The following is a 27054-nucleotide window of genomic DNA, read 5'->3' as shown; positions in this document are numbered from 1 at the left end:
TTTTGTTTTTCACTTAGACTTCCCTGACTGGATTGTCTTAAACACACAACTTAGTTGGAATCACTCCTATAGTTATAAATGCATTGCCTGGTTAAAACCAGACCATTCTCAGTTGTAACTGAGCTATGGTCTGGCAAAACGTCATAGACAAATCTTTTCACCAACGGACGTCGCGGATAGACCTAAAACCAATCAGAGCGATGAAGGAGATGACGTATGCAGAGCGTTGCGCTCCGAGTGTTGTTCTTTGCTCGTTTTTTAACTAAAAGGAAACGGACAAATCGTTTAAAACAGACGCGGTAGCTGATTCGAACGAGTGATGTTCGACGGCGGCATCCATCTTTGTAATGTAGGCTACAAAATCGGCTTTAAAATCCCAGCGCTGTCAAAGACTGCCCCAACGTTTCTGATTGGTGCCTCGTTTTCGACGGATTGGAAATGGGCTTGAATGAGCTCGTTTACATTTTATTTAACCCTTGCACTGTGTTGAAAACCCTGCCTTCAAAATAAAAAATGACCGGCCTTTAAAAACTGTGTGTAAACTTGATTTCTTTTCATCTTTTTTTCTTTTTGTCAACTTGATTTCTTTTAATCAGCACAGGTTTTTGTAACTGTGTGATCGTAGGCCTTATTGATCAATGCTTATACACCTCAGTTTTTCAGTGAAACAAATATTTCCATTTTTAACAAGGTTTTGTATTTATTTTTGAAACTGATTGATCAAAAACTGAAGTCCATAAGGTCAGATCAATGAGCCCTACGATCAAGTTTTAATTGAAAGAAAACAAGTCGACAAAAAGATTGAATACAATATTTGGTGATAATATAGCATAACAAAATATGTATAGGCTGCAAATTGTAGGCCGGTCATTTTTGGCCGTGTACACCACAAGTGGAAAAAGGTGAAAAAATACAAAAATACAAAAATTATACAATGTTAAAAAGCAAAAATACAGTGCCCCAGTGTTGACGATTTGTTTTTTATTTTTGTTTTTTTTTTAACTAAAAATGACACATCACCTTTTGAATGAATCATGTCAAAAACATTCAGACAATAGTTTTGTCACTGAAACGTAACTGTGATTATACATGGACACTAAATTCTGCCGTTCTTCTCAGAGGCCTGTCATGGCATGTGTTTATGTTTTCAGTTGTTTGTAATGACGATTGCTTTTACTACAGCATTGGTTCATTAAGAGCACACACACACATTGAGAACGGGCAGCTGTAGAGGTTTTAGCGAGACTCCTCCTTCACTTCCCAAGACATTGAGCCACCTGTGGGCAGTTAGACAGCTGACAAAGCTCACACTCTTGTGACAGATCTACTGTACTAGTGTTGATCCCAGATCCTGTTCACTTACACTAAGCGTACATAGAGAATGTGTTGCACTTAAAAAAAAAAAAAACAAGTAGAAAGTGAAAGCGAGAGAGAGCAAAGGAAACGGGCGGTATTTTTTTCTAGGTGTGTCATGATGGTTTCCTCTCCCACGTGATATGGTTTTATCCACGCTATAACATTTTGAAGCATCTGTCAGTATCGCACCAGGTTTGTCAGAGTTTGCTTTGGTGAATACATGTGCTGTTGTACAAGGATCTGTTCTGAGGGGGAAATGCCACGTTTTGTTTAAACATTGGGCTTAAGTAGGATAACTTATTTTGAGACTTTTAATACACGTCATTGTGTGTTTGTTGCAGAGAGTTCACAGTATCCAGAGTTTCACACTTGTAATTCAGAAACAGTCACATTTCGAGACTCAGGCAGCGATACAGATGGATTTCTCAGTCCTGACACTGGAGACGACAATTTCTTCAAAAAGGTAAGAGAAAGAAAAAACAGACTACAGAGTGTTATTTGCCACATAGGACATTTTGTGGTTAGATTTTTTTTATTTTTGTCTCTAGATATGTCTTGGCTGTCTCCTATATTTATATATTTAGTTAGGAATTTAGTTATTTAATTACTAAGTTATTTTTTATTTATTTTATTTTAAATAATTTTATAGTATATTTTTATAATGTATTTTATAATTATTTATTTTGATTTATTTATTTTTTTTCAATGTTATCCATCTGGGAAAATTGTTAGTCTGTTCAAGGGTTAATTTATGTCTGTAGCACAATATGCTGGGTTAAGAGCTTTAAAAAAAATCCTTAACCTAAGTTTTTAGGAATGGTTAAAGTGATGCCTTAGTACAGGGATTTTCAAACTTTTGAGCACTGTTACATTAAATATAAAACAGTGGCTATCAATAAGATGAAATAATTGTGATTAATGTTGTGTTTTTTTTTTTTTTTTACCTGCGAAATGATGCATACAGTATAAATGATATATATCAGAATTGGTCATTTTATGTGATCATGTGACTACAGTTCTGTTTAAAAAAAATTAATGTAGGACACCTAAATGTTAAAATCCACCAGAAGTTTTTTTTTTTTTTTTTCCACGTGGTTTTAAGTTCTCTAGAACCCTTTTAAACCTCATACACACACGCTTCTAAACCACCCCCTCTGCTTCCTTGCACACATGCTCAATAGAAGTTGTTTCAGGGGCACATGAATAGAGGGCTTTCATCCCCCACCAAAAGCACCAACAAAAACCTCAATGTGTGTCAAAAGCTCAAATCCTCTTCACCTTGTCTCTCACGCCACCAGTGCTCGGCACGATACACTCATCAAAACCTCACGCCAAGAAACCTCACGTCTGCTTGTGAGTGAGTGAGTGAGTGATGCAAGTGTAGATAAACTCTTACAGTTCAGACATGATTACAATGGAGTGTAAGTAGGAGTCAAATAAGATGTGTTTGATTATTAAATTAAATTTGAGGGGAAAAACTAAAAAAAAAAAAAAAAAAAAAAAGCAAATACTACGATAATGTGATTGCTGTCTGTTAAATGGGTGATGAACTGAGTAATCAAATTTTTCTTGAGCTTTTGACATCTAAGAGGTCATCATATTATAAGATGTTCACCTAAAATTAATTAAATTAAATTAATTTAATTTAACCCTAAAATAATTTGAGCATCCTGACCTGCTCAACCAATGGCGTGAGCTTTGGGGCGGGACTGTCTGTTTGACCAACCAATGACAAAGGGCAAAGGGCATTGTTGTTATTCAGGATCAGGATCAGTGTTATTCATAACTAAAACTATTACAAATAGTTTTAGTTAATTTTAACAAAGCTAAAATGAATATAAACATTAGAATAAAAATGTAAACTTCAAATTTTTGTTTTTAAATGTTGCCTTGGAAACTAACAGAAGTCAAAGTACTAAACTTATTAAAACTAAAACTGGAAAAAAAATGGAAATGTATTAAAAGTAAATAAATAATACTAAAATAACATTTGCCATTATAGAATTTTTAAAGAAATTCAACACAATGCTACTTTGAAAACACTATATCTACAAAAACAGAAGATACAAAACTTTGTACTTTGTCAAATACCTTTTAAGAGCATTTTTGGGCAGCATTTATGCTTGAACCATTTTCTTTTGCACACTTTCCATTCATCATTGATGAGATATAGGCAATCCTGATATGTAGTACAGTACTTTATTGTGCTGAATAATGTTTCATCTGCCTGTTGGTTAATTGTAGTTTGGCTGGTGTTTCTTGCTCAGGGTCAGGAGGCAGTAGGTGGAGGTGACAGCACGAGCGAGGTGTCCGTCTCCTGCTCCTCCACAGACGACACAGCCAGCGTGGGGCATCCCAGCTCCTCGGCCGAGAGCTCTGAGGAGGTACGGCAAGAAGAGGAGGCCAAAGACAGGTTAACCGAGGTGCCGCTCCCCGCCTCTCTCTTCCGCTCCAGCGTGCGCTCGCTCTCTCCGTTCCGCAGACACAGCTGGGGTCCTGGGAAGATCCAGGGAGGGGAAGAAGAGATGAACCAGCGCAGGTACGTGATTACACTGAAGTGAAGCTTGCTCTTAGGACCAGTGTTTTTCTGCTTTGTGAAAAAGTGCTTCTCGGTAGTAATTTAATGAAAAAAGAATCTAAATCAAACATTTTAAAATAAATAAAAAATGTGTCCAGAGTTTTTTTTTTTTTTTTTGCATTAGTGTAATGTGAATTATGGGTTGAAGTGTACTTATTTGTCATGATGATATTGCAATGCAAGAAATCTTAAAGGGATACTCCATTTTTTTTTGGAAATAGGCTCATTTTACCACTCCCCCAGAGTTACACAGTTGGGTTTTACCGTTTTCGAATCCATTCAGCGTTTTTTTTTTTTTTTTTAATATTTAGAAGAATATTAGTAACCAGACAGTTTCTGGTCTCATTGACTTCCATAGTATATTGTTTTCCTACTGTGGAAGTCAATGAGACCTGAAAAGTGTCTGGTTACTGATATTCTTCTAAATATCAGAAAATTGGCTGAATGGATTTGAAAACGGTAAAACTCAACTGTTTAACTCTGGGGGAGTGGTAAAATGAGCCTATTTCCAAAAAAAAATTATTTAATGGTCCTAACATAGGCTTCTTTTTTTTTAACGAAATATGAATATTTTATCTGAAAATTTGCAGATTGACAGCATGACATTTTAAAAGAAATGCGTTTTTTATGCTCACCAATATGCTGCATATATTAGATCAATATGTAGTATTATGAAATGTAATTACAATTTTAATATTTTTATATTGTATTCTATTGTGTCCCTGTGACGCAAAGCTGAATTTTCAGCATCATTACGCCAGTCTTCAGTGTCACATGATCCTTCAGAAATCAGTCTAATATGCTCATCAAGAAACATGTATTATCTAACATGTCTTTACTAATCACTTTTGATCAGTTTAACGCATCCTTGATGGAAAAAAAAATTCATTAATTTGTAAGTTGAAACACACTATAGTAGGAATATGATGAAAATTTATATCTCATGACAGACACCAATTTGCCCAAAATGTATGTGGGTTTTTAGCTTTTGAAACGCTGTATACACTCATAACACACTGATTGCAACTAAAAAAAGACATGCTCTGAGAAGGAAATCATTCACACTTGTTGATCATGTGACATCCTCAAACCTTTGCATGCTCTAGTCATTCTGAACTCGCTCCTTCCTTTCTTTCTGATTTGCATTCAATCTTTTTCTAATTCACTAATTCCATACTTTACTAGTTTCATTTTTACCCTTCCAAGACTCTTATTATACAGATATTTGAAGTCTTAGTAGTTACTAAAGAGCTCTCATATTTCCATGTCATCTCATACCTGTCATCATCTTTCCATTTCCAGTTCTGTACGAAGTACAGGAGACGGCAGACCTGTCTTTTACAGAAGAAGGTATCTTGTTTTGTTTTTTTTCTATTTTATTTTGAAGTATTTAATATCTTAAATCCATATAGAGCGCAACAGTGATTCCTAATTTTATGGTAGCAAATTACAGTATTGGGAATTAACATAACCAACACAATTTTTGTTTTGTATAAAAAATATCTTATTAGGATGAATATCATTTTTGCCTCTCAAACCCTACTGTTGCGCTCTAATATCACTCTTAGAAAAAATGGTTCAGTGGGGTTCTATATAGAACACTAGGGGCCCTATTTTAACGATCTAAGCACATGGTCTAAAGCGCATGGCGTAAGTGTACTTGGGGCCTGTCCAAATCCACTTTTGCTAGTTTAACGAGCCCAGCGCATGCTCTAAAACGGTTGTCCCTATTCTCTTAATGAGTAATGAGTGTGAGTTGGGCTTAACGTGCAATAAACCAGAGTCTCATCTCCCATTCCCATTAAAAGCCAGTTGCGCTCACGCCATGGCGGATTTGCTATTTACATGACGGAATTTGCAAGCGGAAAAATTAACGCTTCTCCAGAGAGGAAACTAATCTGCTCGTGCACGAGATTAAAGCGCGCAAGTAGACATCTACGTGACAAGTCGGATTCCACTGTATCATTATGTACACAATAATAATCTTTTACATTGCAATCCTTTTTATTTTGAATATTTGGCATGTTTGTTTGCTGCTGCGTCTGACTCGCCTATAGGCACACATTACTAATCTGCTCTTTAAAGGTGCCATCTGTCAAAAAAAATCAAATCATACTCCATATTCCATACCACATGGGGGCAGTATACCTCCAGAAAGTGAGTTGTGTCGCGGCCGCGCGCGCATGCACTCTCACTCTTTTAAACAGGAGTGAGCGCTGTTTTGCTCTCTCTCCCTCGCGCATATTAATCAAATCAATTGACACGATAGTAAAAGTTTGGAAGACCACAGTTTCACATGGAGCATTTGGAGATTTTTAGAGATTAGAGACTCAATGAATAACATCTCAACACTAAATTATAAAGGTCGTCTCATTGACGCCTGTCTCAAATACAAGCCTGGGCATTTTGACGATATGGGGAAATAAAAGCGTGGGCTATTATTTGAAGTTTTACGGTATTCGTTTTGTTCATATTGCATTTTTATTGTTAGTTTGAATTAATTTGACAGACAGCATTCGCTGCTGTTGATCAAGCTAGCGCCATTCAGAGCTGCCAACTCTCGTGAATTCACCGTGAGAAACACGCAATTGACACTTTTCACACGCTCTCTCGCCACACATCAATTTTGTCACGCACGGAGACGGATACGGAGACCGACAGACTAGACAGAGCAGGTTAGTTATGATTTATAAAAAAATCTCAGCTCTCAGATTCTGTCAATTTTATTTCACATTTCAAACAATAAATACCGTTTTGGCGCTTGTAACTCGACAGATCCCTAGCGCATGTGAACCGATCATTTCTACTAGCTAATGGTAAAAGAACACGGACACTGTTGAAAGATACAGTATGCTACAACTTACCAAAATGTATTCCTCATGCATAATATCGACCAATCATTTTTTTGAACTCTTCCTGAACTGAAACATAGTAGTGGGCTGTACTTTCCACACGGTTGACATCAGGTTCAAGTACACCCACAAGCCATGCGAGTTACTCGTGTATTGCAGTTTGGCTGGTGGTTATGTTGCCCGCCCGCATACTGCCTCCCATGGCCCAAACTGGTATTACGACACCTGCCGGGCCGGGGCTAGTAATTTAGCATGCTAATTCAGGTTAATATCTCTGCAGCACTAGACATTTTTTAATGACATCATCAACCTTATTCCTTCCCGTTCTTTTGATGCGTGTAGCTATTTTTTTGGGGATATTTTAACCTCAATTCTTACACATGGCACCTTTAACCCTCAGGTGCTCTTTGTTTCGGAGTCACACTTGTTATCTTCCCGGTCAAAAGTGACCGGACACCAAAAAATTTAATTTCCTTCATTCCAGTAAAACCAATGCAATTTATTTTTATTCTATAACATTTATTCTTTGTAATTTAGTATTTTGAGACAATTTGATTGAATTTATTAATATTTATGCATTATTTATGGTCTATTTTTGCCATGGAAAAATATATATATTTTTCTCTCTCTCTCTCTCTCTCATATATATATATATATATATATATATATATATATATATATATATATATATTTTTTATTTTATTTTTTTTTTCAAAAAAATTATTAATGCAGTATTTTAGTTTAATATTGAGTCTAGGCCTTCAGAAAAAAAATATATATATATTTTTTGAAGAAAATTAGCACCATCTGGTTAAAGTATAGAAAAAAGCATAGAATCATGGTGTAACCAGTAAATGGCATGTACACCTCTCTATGGAGAAGCATGTGAATTCCCCAGATGTTTATGAACGCATTTTTTTTGTGTGTGTGGATTTGAATATATTGATGAAACAATCTCAGAAACGTTTTTTTTATTTATTTTTTTTATTAAAAAATTTAAAAAACAAAAAAAACAAATAAAAATTTGTGAATTTTTGTGTTTTTGTCAATTTCCCATTCATTTCCTATGGGGGTCATTTTTGACCAAAGACCACAATTGTGACTATTTTTTTAAGACCACTTAGCATGATCAGATCATGACCTCAATTTTTTTGTGTGTTCATATACATAATGCTATAAAAGTCACCAAGTTTCCTAACATTCCGATGAAGCTGTGATTTTTAGAAATTCAAAACAGAAAATTTTTCGGTCAGAAATGACCGAAGAGCACCTGAGGGTTAAATAACAACAAAATAAATAAATAAATACTGCACCATTGAATTTAGACCAAAATAGAAACGCACCAACAATGTGCCTGAACAAACCTCGTTTTCAGACCAGCACGCTCATGGGCGCCCAGATGGGTGTAAATGCATTTGCTATTTAAACAATGTGGCGCAGGACGTGAAAATGATAACTGCGTCGGGCTGGAACTCTCACAAAATACTTGCGTCGTGCCTGCTGCCACATTGCGCTGAGTGTATGATGGGGCCCCTAGTGTTCTTGACGAAATTTTAAAGAACACTTTATGCCAAAAAGATTATAATTAGGTAAGTTTTAAATGATTGCTTAATACAATTGCTTATGGGTTATTTAAAAATTTTCTAGTGACAAAGTGTTTACATGCTAATTTTTTTTTAAAACAAATCTGAATTAATTCATTAAAACCCTAAGAGGTTCCAATCATCTAAACCCCTTTTAGGTTCTTTATAAAACCTTTTCTTCTAAGAGTGGAGCACAATATTCAACCCAAACAAACAGTTTACTGAATAAATAATCTACTGCTACCCCTCTAACTGGTTTGTGCCCACTGGTGCCCCTTATTTTTTGCCCAGTCTGAGCTGGTGCCCCAGTGAGCCATGTCAAGAGCTGGAAGAAATTAGAGAGCTCATCAGGTACAGAAAGTGTGTGAGCGCGTTGTGTGCAAGCTTCCTGTAAATTCAACCGAAGAGCCATCCCCTTTTGACTAGCACAAAGAGCTTTTGCATCATCATTTGCATTACCTGTTTGTCTGGGAGCAAAGTGAGGCCTTTTTTTTTTTTTTTGCTGCCCCGTTCAGCCTTGATACAGCTTGGATAAATGATGGCTTTTAAAAGTTAGAAGTGTTGCTGCAGAGATAGTTACTACATTTTGCTGTGTAGTGTATTTTATTTTTAAGCTTTTTTTGTTTCGGTTACATGATGACTGATATTGTTGTTCTCGTATCTGGCCCGAATGTCAGGTAAGAGGAAGTTTGTTACGAATCTGTTTCATACTGTTGCACCAAAATGTAGACTGTAACAAACTACAGTATGTTATACCAATTAAAGTAATTTGTACGTGTCATGTCATTTAGAAATGATTTACAATTCAACTTATAAGTTGAGGTTTAATATAATTGGTTATCTTTCTATAATTCATATATGGAAAGTATGGAAATGATCTAGTCACTTTTAAAACAAGACGCTCATTTATCTAATATATAGTGTGATATGTACAGTAGTTGTTTTGCTCATGTAGTCGCTCACTTCTCAGTGTAGTTTTGATCCCCTTTTTTCTAAGATTTGATTTGAGATTTGAATGTCGAATGCATGCTCGCATATATATAGCATACCAAAAAACTTCTCATGTAGCCTCAGGTTGTGCTTTTCATTGTGCTGCTTTGAGCTTCTAATGTATGTCTATGGCGTCGCTTCTAAGATCAGACCTGGTGCCATTCTGTTAGTGAAATTCACTGTGTTCATATACTAGACTGTCAAAAGAGTCAGTTTGCATAGTCACAAAACCATCCAGCTACATTTTAAAACTGCACTTTTAGTACTTTTTTTATTGTTTAAAGTTTTTTTAGTACTTTAGTTGCACTGAAATACATCATAATTTAATTCCATTGTTATATTATTGTGTAATAAATAAGGTTTAATACTTTTTTGAGTGTGTATACTTCTGTGTTGGGTGGAGTGTAATATGAACATCCTCTTTGCATATTTTGCATTTGGTTGGTTAGTCGTACGCCACACACAGACACATGTGGACACCTTTTTGGATGCAAAGAAAACTACGTAGACACCATAATTAATTTGATTTAAATTAAAAAGTTGTATGGGACAGATATTTATTTAGTTCTTAGCTGTTAGCAATGTTTTTTTTTTTTTTTTTTTTAAAGTTATAGTTTGGAGGGTCTAGCAGCAGGGATTGAGGATGGCAAACGCTGGATCCCGCAGTCCGGAGGCCCATCAGAAGATCAGGGACGAGTGCAGAGGCGGGAAAGTGAAGAGAGGGGCTCACTGATGTCTCTCACAGAAGAAGGTCCTGAATCTGATTTGGGAGAGTGCAGCAGTCCAGGTGGTCAGGTAAGATGAGTTACCTTTTTCAAAGCATGACATTTTGGTTAAAATAGAGGAACTACTGTATTTGAAAAGGCTTCTTGAAGCGGCCCAAACCAGTGCTTCCCAACTGATTTGGGCCATGGGACCCACGTTTTCCCATTCATACTATAGTTTTATATAATAAAAATACAATTATAGATGTAAAAAAATATAGCAAATAGCACAAAGTAAAATAAAGTGGTATTTTGGGTTAAAGTTATGTAGACTAGTTACCAAGGTAAAAAAATACGAATTATCTTTCTTTTCTTTTAATTCTTTCTCTCTTTTTCTTTTCTTTCATTTTAAGACTGCAACAATGTTCCCTCCCAAATATCTCTCTCTTAGCAAGCCTTTTTTGTATTGGCTGGATATTTTGGCTTTATACCAGACCTGTACATTGCATTGCATTGCATGATGTAACCACACACAAAAAGTGGTTATATCATGCAGTCGAAACTTTTGATTTTTGATATGAAATTCCCCTTTAGCACTGAGCATCTAACTTTGCAATTGCAGAAATCAAGGAAGTATCACCAGTTCAGACACAGCGGTCAATCTGTGACTCTCCCCCTCATGAAATCAGTCTCTATGTTGTCCATCAGCCAACGGGACATAGATGGTGAGTTAAGCTGCTTGATTTCCACCTCTTCTTTCAGTTTTTGGCTCCTATAGATTGATTATGAAATGGATTTTGCATTAGAAACATCTTTTGCTTTCAGAATACCAGATATTTCTAATGAATTCCTTGTTTGAGAGGTTGTGCACGTGCAGGTTGTACCAGTAATGTAGTTTGTTTTCTTCATCTGGTTTGTGTTAGTTGTCCTCCACCCAGTTCTCAGGCCCCTAAATCATCTGGTTTAATAAGTACTTGCTCTGACTTTTCAATCCCCAATGCAACCGCCCAGCGATAGGAAGAATTCGGCGAAAGAGACAGATGTCGTTTACCTTCAACCTCTCACCGATCCTCGCTAAATCTAAAACTGTCTTTACGGTCACCTCTTCATCTAGTGATGAGGAGGACACCATAAGTAAGTTGCAGTAGGAGCTGCATAATTGCATCTTCCGCATAGTAACCCTTAGTGTTTTGTCCTTAGATGATTTCCTGTGACTCACAGACAGTAAATGATCCAAAATATGCTAGCCACCTTTGAACCCTGACCCTAATATAGAGTAGAGCCCTCTATTATTGTGATACTTATAATATAAAATTAGGGAACATTGTGTATATGTGCTTTGCATCTAGATAATGTATTTTTATTCATACTGAATGGCGTCATTTTATATATTATAGTTATTTATATATTTTTAGCTATACTGTATATCTCCCAGCCCTAATGGTCCTTTTTGGAGTTTGAAAGTTCATTCATTTTCATTTTTAGGTGAATTAACCCTGTAATATAGTGTTCTTTTTGCCATACATTTAGTTTGGAGGAGGTCACGTTCTGAACAGTTTTACTACTTCATTTGTCTGTGGTTACATTGATATTTTTGGCTGTATGTTTTTATACTTCTTTGAGATTCAGTGGCGAATACATGGTATTTTCTTACAATAATAACGAAGTATGATTTCATGATTGGGTGACCAGATGATATTGGCTGAAATTTGGGACTTGGGGTTTGGTTCAATATGTCAGGTTTTGGTTCTTGTTCAATAGGTCTGGTTTTGGTTCAAAATATGGTTTGGTTCAAACCTGAACCCAACATATATTTTTTATTCAGAGATCAACGTCTGTCATTAGTCTTTAGTCTGCCACAAAAAAATAAAATAAAAAAACATTAAAGAGTGATTAAACATTCAAAAGCGAAATTGCGTCTCAAGAGAGCGAAATTGTCGCGCGTCTCAAGAGCGAAATTGACACGCTCGTCAAGAGTGAAATTGACGCGCTCGTCAAGAGCGAAATTGTCGCGCGTCTCAAGAGCGAAATTGACGCGCTCGTCAGGAACGAAATTGTCGCGCGTCTCAAGAGCGAAATTGTCGCGCGTCTCAAGAGCGAAATTGTCGCGCGTCTCAAGAGTGAAATTGACGCGCTCGTCAAGAGCGAAATTGTCGCGCGTCTCAAGAGTGAAATTGACGCGCTCGTCAAGAGCGAAATTGTCGCGCGTCTCAAGAGCGAAATTGTCGCGCGTCTCAAGAGTGAAATTGACGCGCTCGTCAAGAGCGAAATTGTCGCGCGTCTCAAGAGTGAAATTGACGCGCTCGTCAAGAGCGAAATTGTCGCGCGTCTCAAGAGCGAAATTGACGCGCTCGTCAAGAGCGAAATTGTCGCGCAGAGCGAAATTGTCGCGCGTCTCAAGAGCGAAATTGACGCGCTCGTCAAGAGCGAAATTGTCGCGCGTCTCAAGAGCGAAATTGACGCGCTCGTCAAGAGCGAAATTGTCGCGCGTCTCAAGAGCGAAATTGACGCGCTCGTCAAGAGCGAAATTGTCGCGCGTCTCAAGAGTGAAATTGACGCGCTCGTCAAGAGCGAAATTGTCGCGCGTCTCAAGAGCGAAATTGACGCGCTCGTCAAGAGCGAAATAGTCGCGCGTCTCAAGAGTGAAATTGACGCGCTCGTCAAGAGCGAAATTGTCGCGCGTCTCAAGAGCGAAATTGACGCGCTCGTCAAGAGCGAAATTGTCGCGCGTCTCAAGAGCGAAATTGCCGCGCGTCTCGAGAGCGAAATTGCCGCGTTTACTCTGGCTGCCTGCACATTCACTGTCCTCGTGGCTGCGGCTGCTGCAACTTGAGGAGGCTGGCTGAAGGATGACTCAACTTTCACTGACAGTTTCTAATGTTGTATATAAAGATTTTACTTTAGTATAATTTTCGGGACAATTAAGGCCGGTTTCGGGATTTGGGACAACAGCTTAGATTTCAGTACTGTCTCAAATTTTTCAGGACTTCTGGTCACCCTATTCATGACAGCATTATAACTTCAAAGACTTGATTGATTAAATGGTCTTTGTCATAGCATGTTCATGGCCCAATGAATCATTTTAATCTAGTTGAATATCTAGACAAATCCGGTACTCTTTTGCAGACAGACAATTTTGCGTGTGGATGTAAATCAGGCTCTGTTGATGGAGGATGTTTGTTATTAGTGATGGTAATTTGACTCCATCATTGTACTTGTAGGCATGACATCATTCAACTCCAGTTCAATGCGATACAGGTACGATGCCCATGCATATCTCAATTCATTTCTGGAAACGCACATATAATGCATGTCTTTACAGTATATCTCGCTTTTTCTAGCATTACAGAGGAGGAACCTGGACCTTTAAGAGGAGATTTTGAAAAAAGTAGCACCAAAGTGAGCCGGACTTTCAGCTATCTAAAGAACAAAATGTACAAGAAAGCGAGAGTAAGTCAACATTTTTGTTCGCTAATTTTTTTCACCAAGTAATTTCCTCCCCACCAAGAGTGTATTTGTAGATTAGCTCATCTGTTTCATTCATACTGATGACTGAGTGTGATTTATCACCCGGTCAATTAAATGCAAGACAGGAATTTACCCTTGTACTGAAATGAATGGAGAAGTAGATTCAGTGTGAGGGGTTGGAGACTTTCTGAGCTCTAGAGGAAATATGACGGTGAGAAGAGGCACGATAATGTTTCGTTCTTTACCGTTAGCTCAGCATTTTACCCATTTAAAGGACCAGTACTTTATTTACAGACTACTGAGACCTTAAGTGCACATTGAAAAACTTTTTTCAAAGAAACCTGGAAATAAACAGTTTGGTAGCACTTTATTTGAAGTGGATGTTGTTACATAGTCAAATAAGTACTGATTAATATTAATAAATTGCTTGTACAATAGAGTTAAGGTTAGTAACTTGTAATTATGCATAATTTACTGTTATTACTAACTATAGTAAATATATGTATTAACATGTAACTACGTCAAGTGTTATCATTTTGCAATTTAGCAACTAAATACTGACATTTCTTTACTGATGAAATGAAAAAATCACCATTTTTGTCGCTTAAATATACTTTAGGGCTTCTGTACATGCATTTTTTCTGTATTGGCCTCTTATTAATAATCTAAACTTCTTAAAAGTCATTCAAGACTCAAATTTTAAGATTTTATGGACCAAATTGAACCATTAAAATGAATTAAGCTTCCACACACTGGGAACTTTGTAGTTAAATGTAGTTTAAATGTTTAATCTATAGTCTGAAACTTTTGCAGCGCTACTTTTTTACCATAAAAGTTTTCATATGGGTGTTTTTACACCAAAATGTTCAGATTTCATCAGCAGTTTGCTGTTCTGACACCAGCAACGACAGTGCAATAAAAAGAGGAAGAAAGAGTCACAGCACCTCCCAGCTTGAGTTGGATCACTTCCTCCTGAATCTGAGGTGATGCTAAACTTTTTGTCTCGGTCTAGAGTCTTGCAAAGACTCTGCCTCCTACAGTAATGTTATATAGAAAGTTTTGCGAGGTTCAAGGCCGCTATCAGAAGACAAAGAGCTTGAAGGGAGAAGAGGTAGGCTGGATCTGTCACTGCCTCGTTTGAGGAAAGTAATGTTTTGAACAGACTTTTTGTTCTGGTTTATCTCGTGCTTCTTTTTCTCTTCTCACTTCTTGATGTTCACTGGTTCTGAAATGGTTAACTCCTTATTTGGAATGCAATGCAACTTTAGTCGTCTTTTTAGTGTATTTCATCCACAACCGGCACATTGTTGACAGCAGTGTGCTTGATTTACGGTGATTCAACAATACATAATTGAGTATTTCATGTTTAGAATAAGCCTGATAGTATTTTTTTTTTTAATTTAGCTTTGTATTACCCCCAAAAAGGTTGCTGTTTCTAAACAGTTGCTTAACATGGGGCCTATATTTACAAGTAGGAAGCTGAACTTTGTTACAGGAGAACTTGACAACAATTGAGAGGATGTTTGTGAACTGTCTGAATCACAGTGAAAATGTCCTCAGTTTGAAATGACATTTTAGATAGGGACAATAGGGTGGCCCACTAAGGTCCTCTTTTTGATTAGCTCTGGATCATGTGGCACTCAATCCACATTTTGTCCCAAGTCCCATAATTTAAATATTTAAACTTTTTTTTTGTAGAGGGAGGCATACTGACTTTGGAGAAATGCCATTAAAGAAATTGATGAGCACTTAAAGGAGTAGTCCACTTTTCAAAAAACTTTTGCTGATAATTTACTCACCCCCATGTCATCCAAGATGTCCATGTCTTTCTTTCTTCTGTCGAAATGAAATTAGGTTTTTTGATGAAAATGTTGCAGGATTTTCTCCATATAATGCACTTTACTGGGACTCAAACGGTTCAAGGTCCAAATGACAGTTTCAGTGCAAACTGTTCAAAGGGCTTTAAACGACACCAGACGATGAATAAGGGTCTTATCAAGCGAAACGATTGGTCTTTTCAAAAATAAGTTTATAAATGCTCAAAAATGCTCGCCTTGCTCTGTTCTGTGACTCTCCTGTTCAAACTTGTTCATCAAAATGAACGAATCTTTTTTCGAGTCATTTGGTTCATTCAACGAACAAACTGACCGAAATGACTCAAATGAAGATTCGTTCATTTTGATGAACGAGTTCAAACAGGAGAGTCACACAGAACTGAGCAAGGTGTGCATTTGAGCTTATAAAACTTAAACTTTGTTATTTATTTTTGAAATTGAACGATCGTTTCACTAGATAAGACCCTTATTCATCGTCTGGTGTCGTTTAAAGCCCTTTGAAGCTGCACTGAAACGGTCATTTGGACCTTGAAAAGTCTGGTACCCAATGAAGTCCATTATATAGAGAAAATCCTGGAATGTTTTCATCAAAAACCTTAATTTCTTTTCGACTGAATTGGATGACATCTTGGATGACATGGGGGTGAGTAAATTATCAGCGAAAGGTTCTTTAAAAGTGAACTAATCCTTGAAGTTAATGGGTTTAAACTGAAGTAAATACGACGGGCCATTACAGTGCTCTGCAAGTGTTAACAGCCGTCACCTATTGTAATATTTCTTACACATTTTCTGGCACAGGAAAAAGACAAAGAAAAGAATCGGGAGAAAGACAGAGAGAAATCTGTGAATGGACACCTGTTCAGCACGTCGAGTTTGCTGCATCCGGCTTTGTGCCAGCAATGCAACAAAACCCTCAACACTAAAGATGCTGTCAACTGTACAAGTAAGAATCAGTTCATAAATTAATTAAGGTTTCAGGTACTACTTAACATCCTTTTGATTTAGTTACTCCCAACAATAGATTTCACATGAGAAAACACTGGGTTTTTACAAAAGCTCTAGTATTTGCTGGACAAGTATCTATACAAATAATATAACCTATTTTCGTTCCCTTAATCCCCTTGTTATGCTATTTCAAAGACTCCTAATATTGTTTTGGATGTCTCCTACAATAAGTTGATGTGTATCCAAGGTCAAAAATACAATTTTTTCATAATATGCATTGCACATCATCTCATTTCTCAATGTGTCTAAAATCAGTTTGTTCAAAGATTCAGTCTCTCTATACCCCTCCTTTCTGAAAGCCTACTCTGCTCTGGTTGGTCAGACGATCCAGTCTGTGATGTGATGATTGGTCTACCGCTTACAGTGCCTGTTGGAAACCAAACGTCCATTACCATATCTGATTCTGAATTTACACAGTGAATATCTCAATACACAGTGATACGAACAGTAACAATGGCGTCTGTTTTACAATTCAAGCCTAAGTCCTCATCCTTCTTGACATGTCAGCAATACAAAACAAACTTTTCCAGTGTCAACTACAGTTTTTGAGGATAGGCTAAAGTAGACGTTGTTTGCAGGCAGCCAATGGAGACTATAGGCTATTAGGCTGGCATTATGCAACTCTGTTACACCGCTACTGTACACTCCACATGAAAGGCAATAATTCAAAAAGCATAACGGGGCGCTGATAAGTGTGGTGGATGGTTAAATTGAAGGGTGATTTAAAGATGTTGTGTCATGGATTTCAAAAGACTCGTTGCTCAAAAATAGGAAGCAGTTCTGGTAACATCATTCACTTCCTCATGGAGCTGCTGATGACAAATCTTATTCATAAGAAAAAACAATTCAAGGCACTCGAGTAAATAGTTTTAAAAAAAATATAAAAAGCCTTTATTCTTTCATGGCCAGTAAGCCTATTTTTCTCCTTTTTCTCCCTCATTATTTTTTATATTTTAACCTCATTCATATTTATTGTAAATAAACTTTAAACTTCCCATTGAGTCTATTTTTTCAGTACACCTTTCCATAGTCTCACAGCCCATTCGGACTAAAAATATAAAATAAACCTATATAGAAATTATGATAAATCTATTAAAAATAATTATAAGTAATAAGTTGTTCAAAGTTTGTTCTTTACAAAAGATCTGCATTAGTAGTACTTGTTGGCAAGTTTCTGGGATTTCATTTGTGAGCTTGGTGGAGTTTCCTGACTGGAAGGAATTCCTAACCCAAAGCCCAACTGTCTTTACCACTTTGACCATAAGCCAGAATAGAAAAAACAGTGTCTTCCGTTATATGTGTATGATTAAACCCTTATGTTTAGTCATAGAGGTGAACTCTCTGCTGACAGAAAAGGGTGTGTTTATGTTTTGGTATGTAGTTAGTAATGATGTATTCTTACAGCGTCCACAATATAGCATCTTTATCAAAGAATTGAAAGATTGATAACTTAAAGCGATTTCTGAGAAACACTGTTGATGTTTGAAATAAACATAAACAAACAAAATCCTACCTTCATTGTTCCAACTTAACTCTAAAAGTAGACATGCCTTGGCAACTGACTGAAATAAGTTCAAGTTAAAATACTAAAATACTAAAAATAAAGCTAAGTATTTAAAAAAAATGATAAAAGCGCATAAAATCAATCATATATTATGCCTTACACTTACAGCATTCACGATATTGCATCGTTATCAAAGAAGTGAATTGCAAATGAGTACCGGTACTTTGCTAATGTTTTTTTTGTGATGTTTTGTTTTTCAGATTGCAATGTGAGAGTTCACAAGAGCTGTAAAGAAAGCCTCCCCATTTGTCCCAAAAGCAGAATGAAGGTTTGAGTTGTTCTCATTCTAAAATGTGAAGTGTAAAATGTTACATGTCGAAAAAAGTATCTGCATTATGTTGTAAAAAACAATCTGTTCCTTCTTTTCTGTTACATAAACAGCAGTTTGCAATACCAGAGTCCACCACTATGCCTGTCGTCACTCTACGAACAAAATGTGGGTTTCTAGATCTCTCTCTTTTCATTCTATTATTTTATTTTACTGTCAACTGATCTTAATGGTGTATCTGCGATTTTTGTGTGTAGCGTCCACACTGCGGGAGCGTCCCTGGTCTGCCATCTTTTCTCCAGAGGAACATTCTGTGATTCTTCCTTCAAGACGACCCACCAGTATTATGCCCTTCCACAGCAGCAACCTCTCGAAAAGCATGTCCATCAACAATATTGCAATGTTAGTGCCTAAACACACACACCAACAAGTATTAGTGCCTAAACACACACACCAACAAGTATTCTCAGGATTCAACTGAAAATAAACAGTAGTTACAGACTATGTTCAGAATGGAACTATACTGCATACTAGTGTTGTCAAAATATTCGGTACTTTGGTACCAAGTCGGTACTAAAAAATTGTAAACGTCACGGTACCAAATCCCGGTGGTGCCGAGTACCCGGTCAAACCCGGTTCTGGATGCGCATGCCTGCACGAAGGGCGTGAGGTTGCGTCCTCTTCGTGAAAGCGCTTCGACATGGCGACCTGCGGCGCTGCTGATGTGGTGTCTGTGTATATTAAACTGCAAAACGACTATTAACATATGAACCCTGCATGTTCTGCTTGTTTCTGTGTGAATGAACGGCGCAGACGCGCGGTTTCGTTTAATGTTACCTTACACACACACGCTGAAGTACGAGTGACGCTCGCGCTGTTTTCAGTCTCTGCTGCCTCACAATATGATGACATGATTCATGATCCATTCATCTCCGAGAGTCACTTCATGAGCATTTTACCGTTTCATTTGAGAAAAACTATCGTCAGATCATAGAGAAACTCAAAGGTCTTCCCGGCAACCCGCCAAAATAAAAGTTTGGTTTAACTTAAAGAAATCGACTAGGGCTGTGCAAAAATTAATTGCGATTAATCGCATCCAAAATAAAAGTCTGTGTTTACATAATATATTTGTGTGTGCTGTATATAATTATTTTGTATATGTAAATACACACACATGCATGTATATATTTAAGAAAATGTGTTATTCATATATAAAATATTTATATTTATATAATATAGATTATGAATTTATATATATATACAGAATTTAAGCGCAAATAATTCTTAAATATATACATGCATGCATAGGTATTTATATATACAAAATAATTATTTACAGCACACACAAATATATTATGTAAACACAGACTTTTATTTTGGCTGCGATTAATCGCAATTAATTTTTGCACAGCCCTAAAATCGACGGAAATAATTAGCCTATATTTGGCTACTGTACAATAGATTTAACTACGTCTCCATTAATTAAAAATACTACTACTACTAATAATAATGTGTGCATAGAAGGTTTATTTTTCACTTTATTTTTTTTCAAGCTCATCAATATTTTCGTTTAAACAGCATGTAGCCTTCAATGCTTTCATAAATTTACCATCATAAATAATGAAGTCATTGAATTCAATTGAATTTTTTTTTTCAAATAGTTAAATAAATTTGAAAAATAGTTCACACTGATTTTGCTGTGGTACCGAAATTGGTACCAAAAACCGTAACATTTTAATGTTATCGGTACCGTGACATCCCTACTGCATACTACACAGTATCAGTGTTAATGATTTACTAAAACTAACAACAAAAGATATTTTGTTAATTGAAATAAAGCTGAAAAAAATAAAACTAACTAACTGAAATAAAATGTTTAAGATAAAGCACAAAAATGACTGAAACTAAACTGAAATAAAATAAAAGGTGGTTTTATAAATTATATTTATAGATAAAATAAGAAAAATAAGAATTAGGGAGAATCAATGAATTAGGAATAATTCACTGCCATTGTGAGAGTAATGTGTAATCATGGAATCAATAAAAAAGTAACTATAGTCTTATTATCAGTATTTTAAAATGTAATATAATCTAATTACAAGTACTTAATTTTTACAATCTGATTATGTAAAACAGATAGCAGTACAGATAGCTGGTAGTATAGCAGTATGCTGACTCTTTAGTTTATGATACCTAAAGCCAGTGCATCTGTCTGGAGGACTCTTGACCTCATCCCTCATCCCTTCCTGCAGGTTTGACGATATACCTCTGAGAGGTATGCGATATCTGTCTCAATCCACAGACTCCCTCCACAAACCTAATAAGGTCACAGCGTCCAATGAGTCTCTAGATGAAGGTGAGCAGACATATTTCTTCCTGTATTATACCAGATGCAATTTCCTGCACTTTCAAAAACATCTAAAAGAGGGCCCAACCTAAAATCTTTCAGGGAGGAAAATGACTGTCCAGTATGTTCACTTTTCAGCATGAATTAGAAAGAATTAGTCCTTATCCCTTTAAAAACAAGTAATTAATTGTCAGAGCTGTGGCTTCATGGGAGGCCTAGTTTTGAATCTGGCCTCTTGTCCTTTTCTTCCCCTTCTACTCAGTCATTTTCTTTGTTATTCACTTTCACTATTGATAAAATGATAAAAAAAAAAATTATTTGCACAGGTTGTCTAGTAATGTATGAATAAACATTTTGTTGGTTTGTAAAGGAACCGAGATGGTTGACAGCCGGCTGATGGGAGAGTTTGAAGCAGATGTTAAAGAACTGGAGGCGGACTCCTGGAGCATTACTGTAGATAAGAAATGTCTGAAGCATCTCAAGAAGGACATCATCAAGAGGCAAGATGTCATCTATGGTAAGTCTATGTTAGAATTGAATAAATTTTATTTTTTTTGTCTTTACGGCCAAAAGCATTTGCTGTTCTGAGCTTTTGTTTACAAACACTGGCTAAATGATTGCACATTTCGTCCAGGGAAATGTTCCTGATGGGCAATTGGTTTTGCAGCAAGACCAGCATACAAACAAGACAATATAAAATGCATTTGAAAAAAGACTAAGAGGAAATAGACTTTTTTTTTAAGTATACAAATTTACATTTACAAAAAAAAAAAAAATGAAAACTGAAAATAAAAAAATAAAAACTGTAATAATGCATAAAAAATCACATGCCATCATTTTAGCAGCAGTGTTGTTGACCTTAACTTGAAGCAATTACTCTTGGTTCTTTTGGTTAACAATAGGTAAAAAATTTCCCACTGAAATTCATTTAGATGGGATTTAGATTTAACATGGGAATCTCTTGCTGTAAACAATAGGCAATGAGAATGGTAACTGCTGCTTTTCCAGATGTCTGGATCTAAACATCTTCCTTTATCAATCCAGAGCTGATCCAGACGGAGATGCATCACCTGCGGACGTTACGGATCATGTCTAATGTGTACAATAAGGGCCTGCTGACAGATCTCCAGCTGGAGGTCCAGATGGTGGAGAAGATGTTCCCCATGCTGGAGGAGCTCCTGGATCTCCACTCGTTCTTTTTCAGTGCACTGCTGGAGAGGAAGAAGGAAGCCAGCCTGGATGGAGCGAATGGCTTTATAATCGACAGAATAGGAGACGTGCTGGTCAACCAGGTGAGGGTGTTTAGATTCTGCTTAATGTCCCCCTGTTGTCAATAATTGTATCCCTTAACCCTTATGCTGCATTAGGGACATTTTTGGTCTTTTGCAGTTTAATTTCTTTGACCATTTTGGCTGTTTTAATGCAAATGGTATGAAATTTGGCAAAATTGTGTCTTTTTGGATACATGTAAAAAATGTGATCCCATTTTGCAAAATATGTATAATACACACTGTGTAGATCAAATAGTAACACTCAGCACCATAAAGACCAAAAATGGCCCATTGAAACCCATTAAAACGTTGTTTAAATCTGAGGCTGTCAGTAATACATGAAACATGATTTTTGCACAAACATCCTTTCATTTTGAAGCAAAAGCATTATATTTGCATTATATAGTGTATTCCACCAGATGACGTCACTACATATTTATTCCCTATGGGTGGAAATGCACCTTATTTTAGGCAATAGGCAATGTTTAATAGGTGGCCATTTTTGGTCTCTAATGCGCTAAGTGGGATTTTTTGCAAAGTGGGACTGTGATAATCCAAATCTAAAGTTTTCTCTTTTTTATTAATTTATTGAAAATAATAGAATTTTTGTGTTTTTTCCTCTTATACAAATCGATGGTTTTGCAAACAAAACTGGTAATTAAAGGGTTAAAATCCTGAAATTGAATACATTTTTGGTAGTTATGATGAGGACTGATGCTGGTTAAAAGATTTAACTTGGTAAAAGTGGAAAATAATAATAATATATAATATTTTAGGCAATGTTTAATATGTGGCCATTTTTGGTCCTTAATGCACTCAACGGTGTTAAAAATCTAATGCAGCACAAGGGTTAAAACTTATATTTGATCACCAAAATGACATTTTTAAATGTTTTTTCCTTGAAACAAATTCTTCATGCCATAAATAGCTTTGATGTAACTACGCCCCTTGCCTCATTTAGTATATTTGGTTTTAAGAACATGCAAATTAGCCCCGCCTCCACTCACTCACACCAGCTCACAGATCTGTGATTGGTTGCTCTGGGTAGTTTGTGACGTCAGAAACACCAGCGATTTTAAACAGCGTTTTTGAGACTGTAATGTGTTCACTGCAGTTTTAAGGAGAAAATACTCAGCAATGGTGTTGACTTATGAATTTGCTCATGGTTTGTCTTAAAGCATATTAAAAATACCACATAGACATGTAAAAAACATTTAAAAGCTTCATTTTTACCACAGGGGGACTTTAAGTGGGAATATTTAAGGGTTTCTAAGGGGCCGTTTACACAACACCTTTTCAACTAAAGCCAGTAAACTTTTCATTAGTTTTGGCCGTTCATTTACACGCCAACACCGTTTTGGGGACCTGAAAACCCAAACTTTTGCCAACTATACCATTTATCTTCTCTGTGTAACCTACAAAAAACATGAATTTGTGATTGAACAGTGTTGTCATGCGCATTACCTGTTCAGTCTACGTATTGGCATGCACAAGTACAAGTACTGAGTTTATTAACCCTTATGCTGCATTAGGGACATTTTTGGTCTTTTGCAGTTTAATTTCTTTGACCATTTTGGCTGTTTTAATGCAAATGGTATGAAATTTGGCAAAATTGTGACTTTTTGGATACATGTAAAAAATGTGATCCCATTTTGCAAAATATGTATAACACACAATGTATAGATCAAATAGTAACACTCAGCACCATAAAGACCAAAAATGGCCCATTGAAACCCATTAAAACGTTGTTTAAATCTGAGGCTGTCAGTAATACATGAAACATGATTTTTGCTCAAACATCCTTTCATTTTGAAGCAAAAGCATTATATTTGCATTATATTGTGTATTCCACCAGATGACGTCACTACATATTTATTCCCTATGGGTGGAAATGCACCTTATTTTAGGCAATAGGCAATGTTTAATAGGTGGCCATTTTTGGTCTCTAACGCGCTAAGTGGGATTTTTTGCAAAGTGGGACTGTGATAATCCAAATCTAAAGTTTTCTCTTTGCATTTAGTTTATTGAAAATAATTGAATTTTTGTGTTTTTTCCTCTGATGGTCGAAAAAACGTGATGGTTTTCATCGATGGTTTCGCAAACAAAACTGGTAATTAAAGAGTTAAAATCCTGAAATTGAATACATTTTTGGTAGTTATGATGAGGACTGATGCTGGTTAAAAGATTTAACTTGGTAAAAGTGGAAAATAATAATAATATATAATATTTTAGGCAATGTTTAATATGTGGCCATTTTTCTTCCTTAATGCACTCAACGGTGTTAAAAATCTAATGCAGCACAAGGGTTAATGTTCCTCCAGCAAAGTGTAGATTTACTGTGCCACTACTAGTGCCAGCGGAGACGCATTATTTACATATGTAGAAGAAATGCGTTTGTGGAGACGCGTAATGTTTCTTTACAAAGTGACATCGCCAACTACTGGCCTGGCAGCATAATACAGCGTTTAAATAAAAAAATAAAAAAATTTAAAAAAGTACAAAAAAGAAACAAAGTACATTGTTGTTGTGTAAAACCCCTCAAACTGCAATTTGTGAATTGATTAAAAAAAACAAAATTAATCAAATCACATCATTATGACAATAACAATAATATAAAAATATTTCTTTTAAAAATTCAAAATATAAACAGTCAAAATAAAAAACTTTGTAAAAAAAGATGTTGTATTTGTTTACCTGCATGTTGTGTGCATGTGTCCGCACGAGTTATCAGCAGATTCATTGTTCATATCCTAGCTCCTGTAATAATTTATCACATGATGTGCTTCAGTTCTCAGGCTCTAATGCAGAAGGCATGAAGAAAATCTATGGCAAATTTTGCAGTCGACACAGTGAAGCAGTGAACTTCTACAAGGAGCTGCATGCCAGAGACAAACGCTTCCAGGCATTCATCAGGGTAAATTGTTCAATTCATTTACATTTGGACATTCTTCCCAATAAATGCAAGAAGATGAACGGTCCTCAATGTGGTCTTGTTTCCAGAAAAAAATGAGCAGCAGTGTTGTCCGGCGGATGGGCATCCCAGAGTGCATTTTACTGGTTACTCAGCGAATAACAAAGTACCCTGTGCTTTTGCAGAGAATCCTTCAGCACACTAAAGGTACGATTTACTTTGACCAGTTGCAGTCATGAGCTGCGATTTAGTTTTAAATCTTTCTTAAAGAAATCAGTCAGTCAATTTTTAGCAATAGTGTTCGGATTAAATGGATATTCCAGCATAAAATGCATATTTAGTTGGCGCTCTAATTCACCCCATCATTTCAATTATTGTCCAATTAATAGACAGAGAAAATGATACACTACTGTTTTAAAAGAAAATAATAATTTTATTTTGCAAGGATGCATTAAATGGATCTCTAGTGACAGTATTTTAAAAAAAAAACTTTTCTGTTCATCAAAAAAGCATACAATATTTCCACAAAAAATATTCACACAACTATTTATATTAATTTATTACTGATAATAATAAGAAATCTTTCCTGGGCTGCAAATTAGCAGATCCGAATGATTTCTGAAGGATCATGTGACACTGAAGACTGGAGTAATGATGGGGAAATTCAGCTATGTCACAGGAATAAATTACATTTTAAAATATATATTTAAATATATTACATATATAATTATGTAATAATAATTCTGTAATTTTTTGTAATTTTTTAAATAATAATTCTGTAATTTTTTGTAATAATAATTTTTTTAATAATTTTTTTAATAAATAATAATTCATAATTCAATAATTCATACTACTATTTTTTCTGTTTTTTGATCAAATAAATGCAGCCTTACAATAAAAGCATAAAAAAAACATTTAAAAAAAATATTACCAACCTTCAACTTATAAAATAAAATTAATTATTTTGCAGGTGCGATATACCAAAGATTAAGACCTCACAGCCACTTTCAAACTACTCTACTTTTGTTGTGCTTAGTGTCATTTACAAATACACAGATATGAAGACAAACAGACAATATAAAATTGGACTTGAGCCAAAGATGTTGGCAGTAAGCAAAGTCCTCAGTTCTCCAAACCGACTCGCCTGTCAGTGTTTGAATAGCACACCAATATTTCACTCTCGGTAAACACGCTTGTCTTACGGATGGGCCCTCTGCCGCACACATGAGCCGCAACGAGTAAACATTCCACATTTACTGCAAATCACTTCCAACTGTTGCACAGCCAGCCTGAAAGGCTTTTTGGTCACGTTCCCAACAAAGAGATTTTAAAATGAATTAGAGCATCAAGTATAACAAATATCCTTTCAGGGGCAATTTGAGAAGGAGCTTATAGCTCTCAAGAGGGTTTTATCCTGCCAGTCTAATACCATAATGAAACTAAATGGACGTGTTGATTGTTCATAGGAATTTATTACAATTCAATATCATATAAACCTGTGCGTGTGTCTGTGTGTGTGTGTGTGTGTGTTTGTGCAGAGAACGAGAAGGATATCGAGGACTTGACGCAGGCGCTTCAGCTGGTGAAAGACATAATTGCTTCAGTGGACAATAAAGTAAATGAACACGAGAAGAAGAAAAAGTTGAAGGAGATCTACGGCCGAACGGACAGCAAGTCCATCACGCGCATGAAGAACGGCCAGATGTTTGCCCGAGAGGACCTGCTTCGCGGTCGGAAGCTTCTCAATGATGGTCCTCTGCAGTTGAAAAACGCTGCTGGACGACTGAAGGGTAAAACTCTTTAATGTTGTTATTGTAAATCTCGTTGTTGACCGCATTTATTCCACAATAGATAAAAAAGGGAAAACTGTTATTTATTGGTGATTCTTCCATTTTAAAAAATGAAAAATCTTCAAACTATACTGCATTAAAGATCCCATGTGCTGAAATCTGATCGTGGGCTTTTAAAAAAACAAAAAAAACAAACAAAAAAAAAACAAATGGATTTTTGAATGTGTTGGTAGTGATATGTGATTGTAATGACATACATATATACAATTAGCTAGTTTTCAATCAATTTTATAAAATAAAAGAAAATGTTTTTTTTTTTAGGAAAAAGTAATTAAATGAACAAAGTTAATATTGTATTAAGGTTCGTTCACATCATGTTGCAATTACCGTAATTACGAGATTTATATTTGTGAAAAGCGTCCTTGTAGAGCTCGTAATTACAACTTGGTTGCTGGGAATTTTGTGAGAGCTCCTACTTGTACCACATGACTGCTACAGTTAATTTTGGCGTTGATAGCGTTGACATAAAAAC

At 36.0% G+C, this 27054-nt stretch overlaps 1 protein-coding gene across 5 annotated transcripts in view; it reads left to right on the top strand.

Moving 5' to 3' along the window:
- Positions 1-27054, top strand: part of akap13a (A-kinase anchoring protein 13a) — an 86312-nt gene that overhangs the window by 47187 nt on the left and 12071 nt on the right. For 2 of the 5 annotated variants that reach the window (XM_039658910.2, XM_039658908.2), the window contains exons 10-27: positions 1698-1819; positions 3624-3895; positions 5237-5284; positions 8661-8720; positions 9968-10154; positions 10686-10788; positions 13285-13321; positions 13405-13513; positions 16165-16309; positions 18136-18203; positions 18317-18371; positions 18461-18605; positions 20456-20559; positions 20921-21067; positions 21595-21842; positions 24610-24735; positions 24822-24939; positions 26271-26522. In XM_039658910.2, coding sequence (XP_039514844.2) covers positions 1698-1819; positions 3624-3895; positions 5237-5284; positions 8661-8720; positions 9968-10154; positions 10686-10788; positions 13285-13321; positions 13405-13513; positions 16165-16309; positions 18136-18203; positions 18317-18371; positions 18461-18605; positions 20456-20559; positions 20921-21067; positions 21595-21842; positions 24610-24735; positions 24822-24939; positions 26271-26522 — 2346 coding nt within the window. The remainder of the gene's footprint in view (positions 1-1697; positions 1820-3623; positions 3896-5236; positions 5285-8660; positions 8721-9967; positions 10155-10685; positions 10789-13284; positions 13322-13404; positions 13514-16164; positions 16310-18135; positions 18204-18316; positions 18372-18460; positions 18606-20455; positions 20560-20920; positions 21068-21594; positions 21843-24609; positions 24736-24821; positions 24940-26270; positions 26523-27054) is intronic. The other 3 variants (XM_039658909.2, XM_039658911.2, XM_089129913.1) reach the window with 3 other exon arrangements.

The sequence above is a fragment of the Pimephales promelas genome, chromosome 1 (assembly GCF_988280905.1).
Source record: "Pimephales promelas chromosome 1, fPimPro1.hap1.1, whole genome shotgun sequence".
NCBI lineage: Eukaryota > Metazoa > Chordata > Actinopteri > Cypriniformes > Leuciscidae > Pimephales > Pimephales promelas.
The sequence above is the reverse complement of the archived record's forward strand: the minus strand, read 5'-3'. Positions and strand labels throughout refer to the sequence as shown.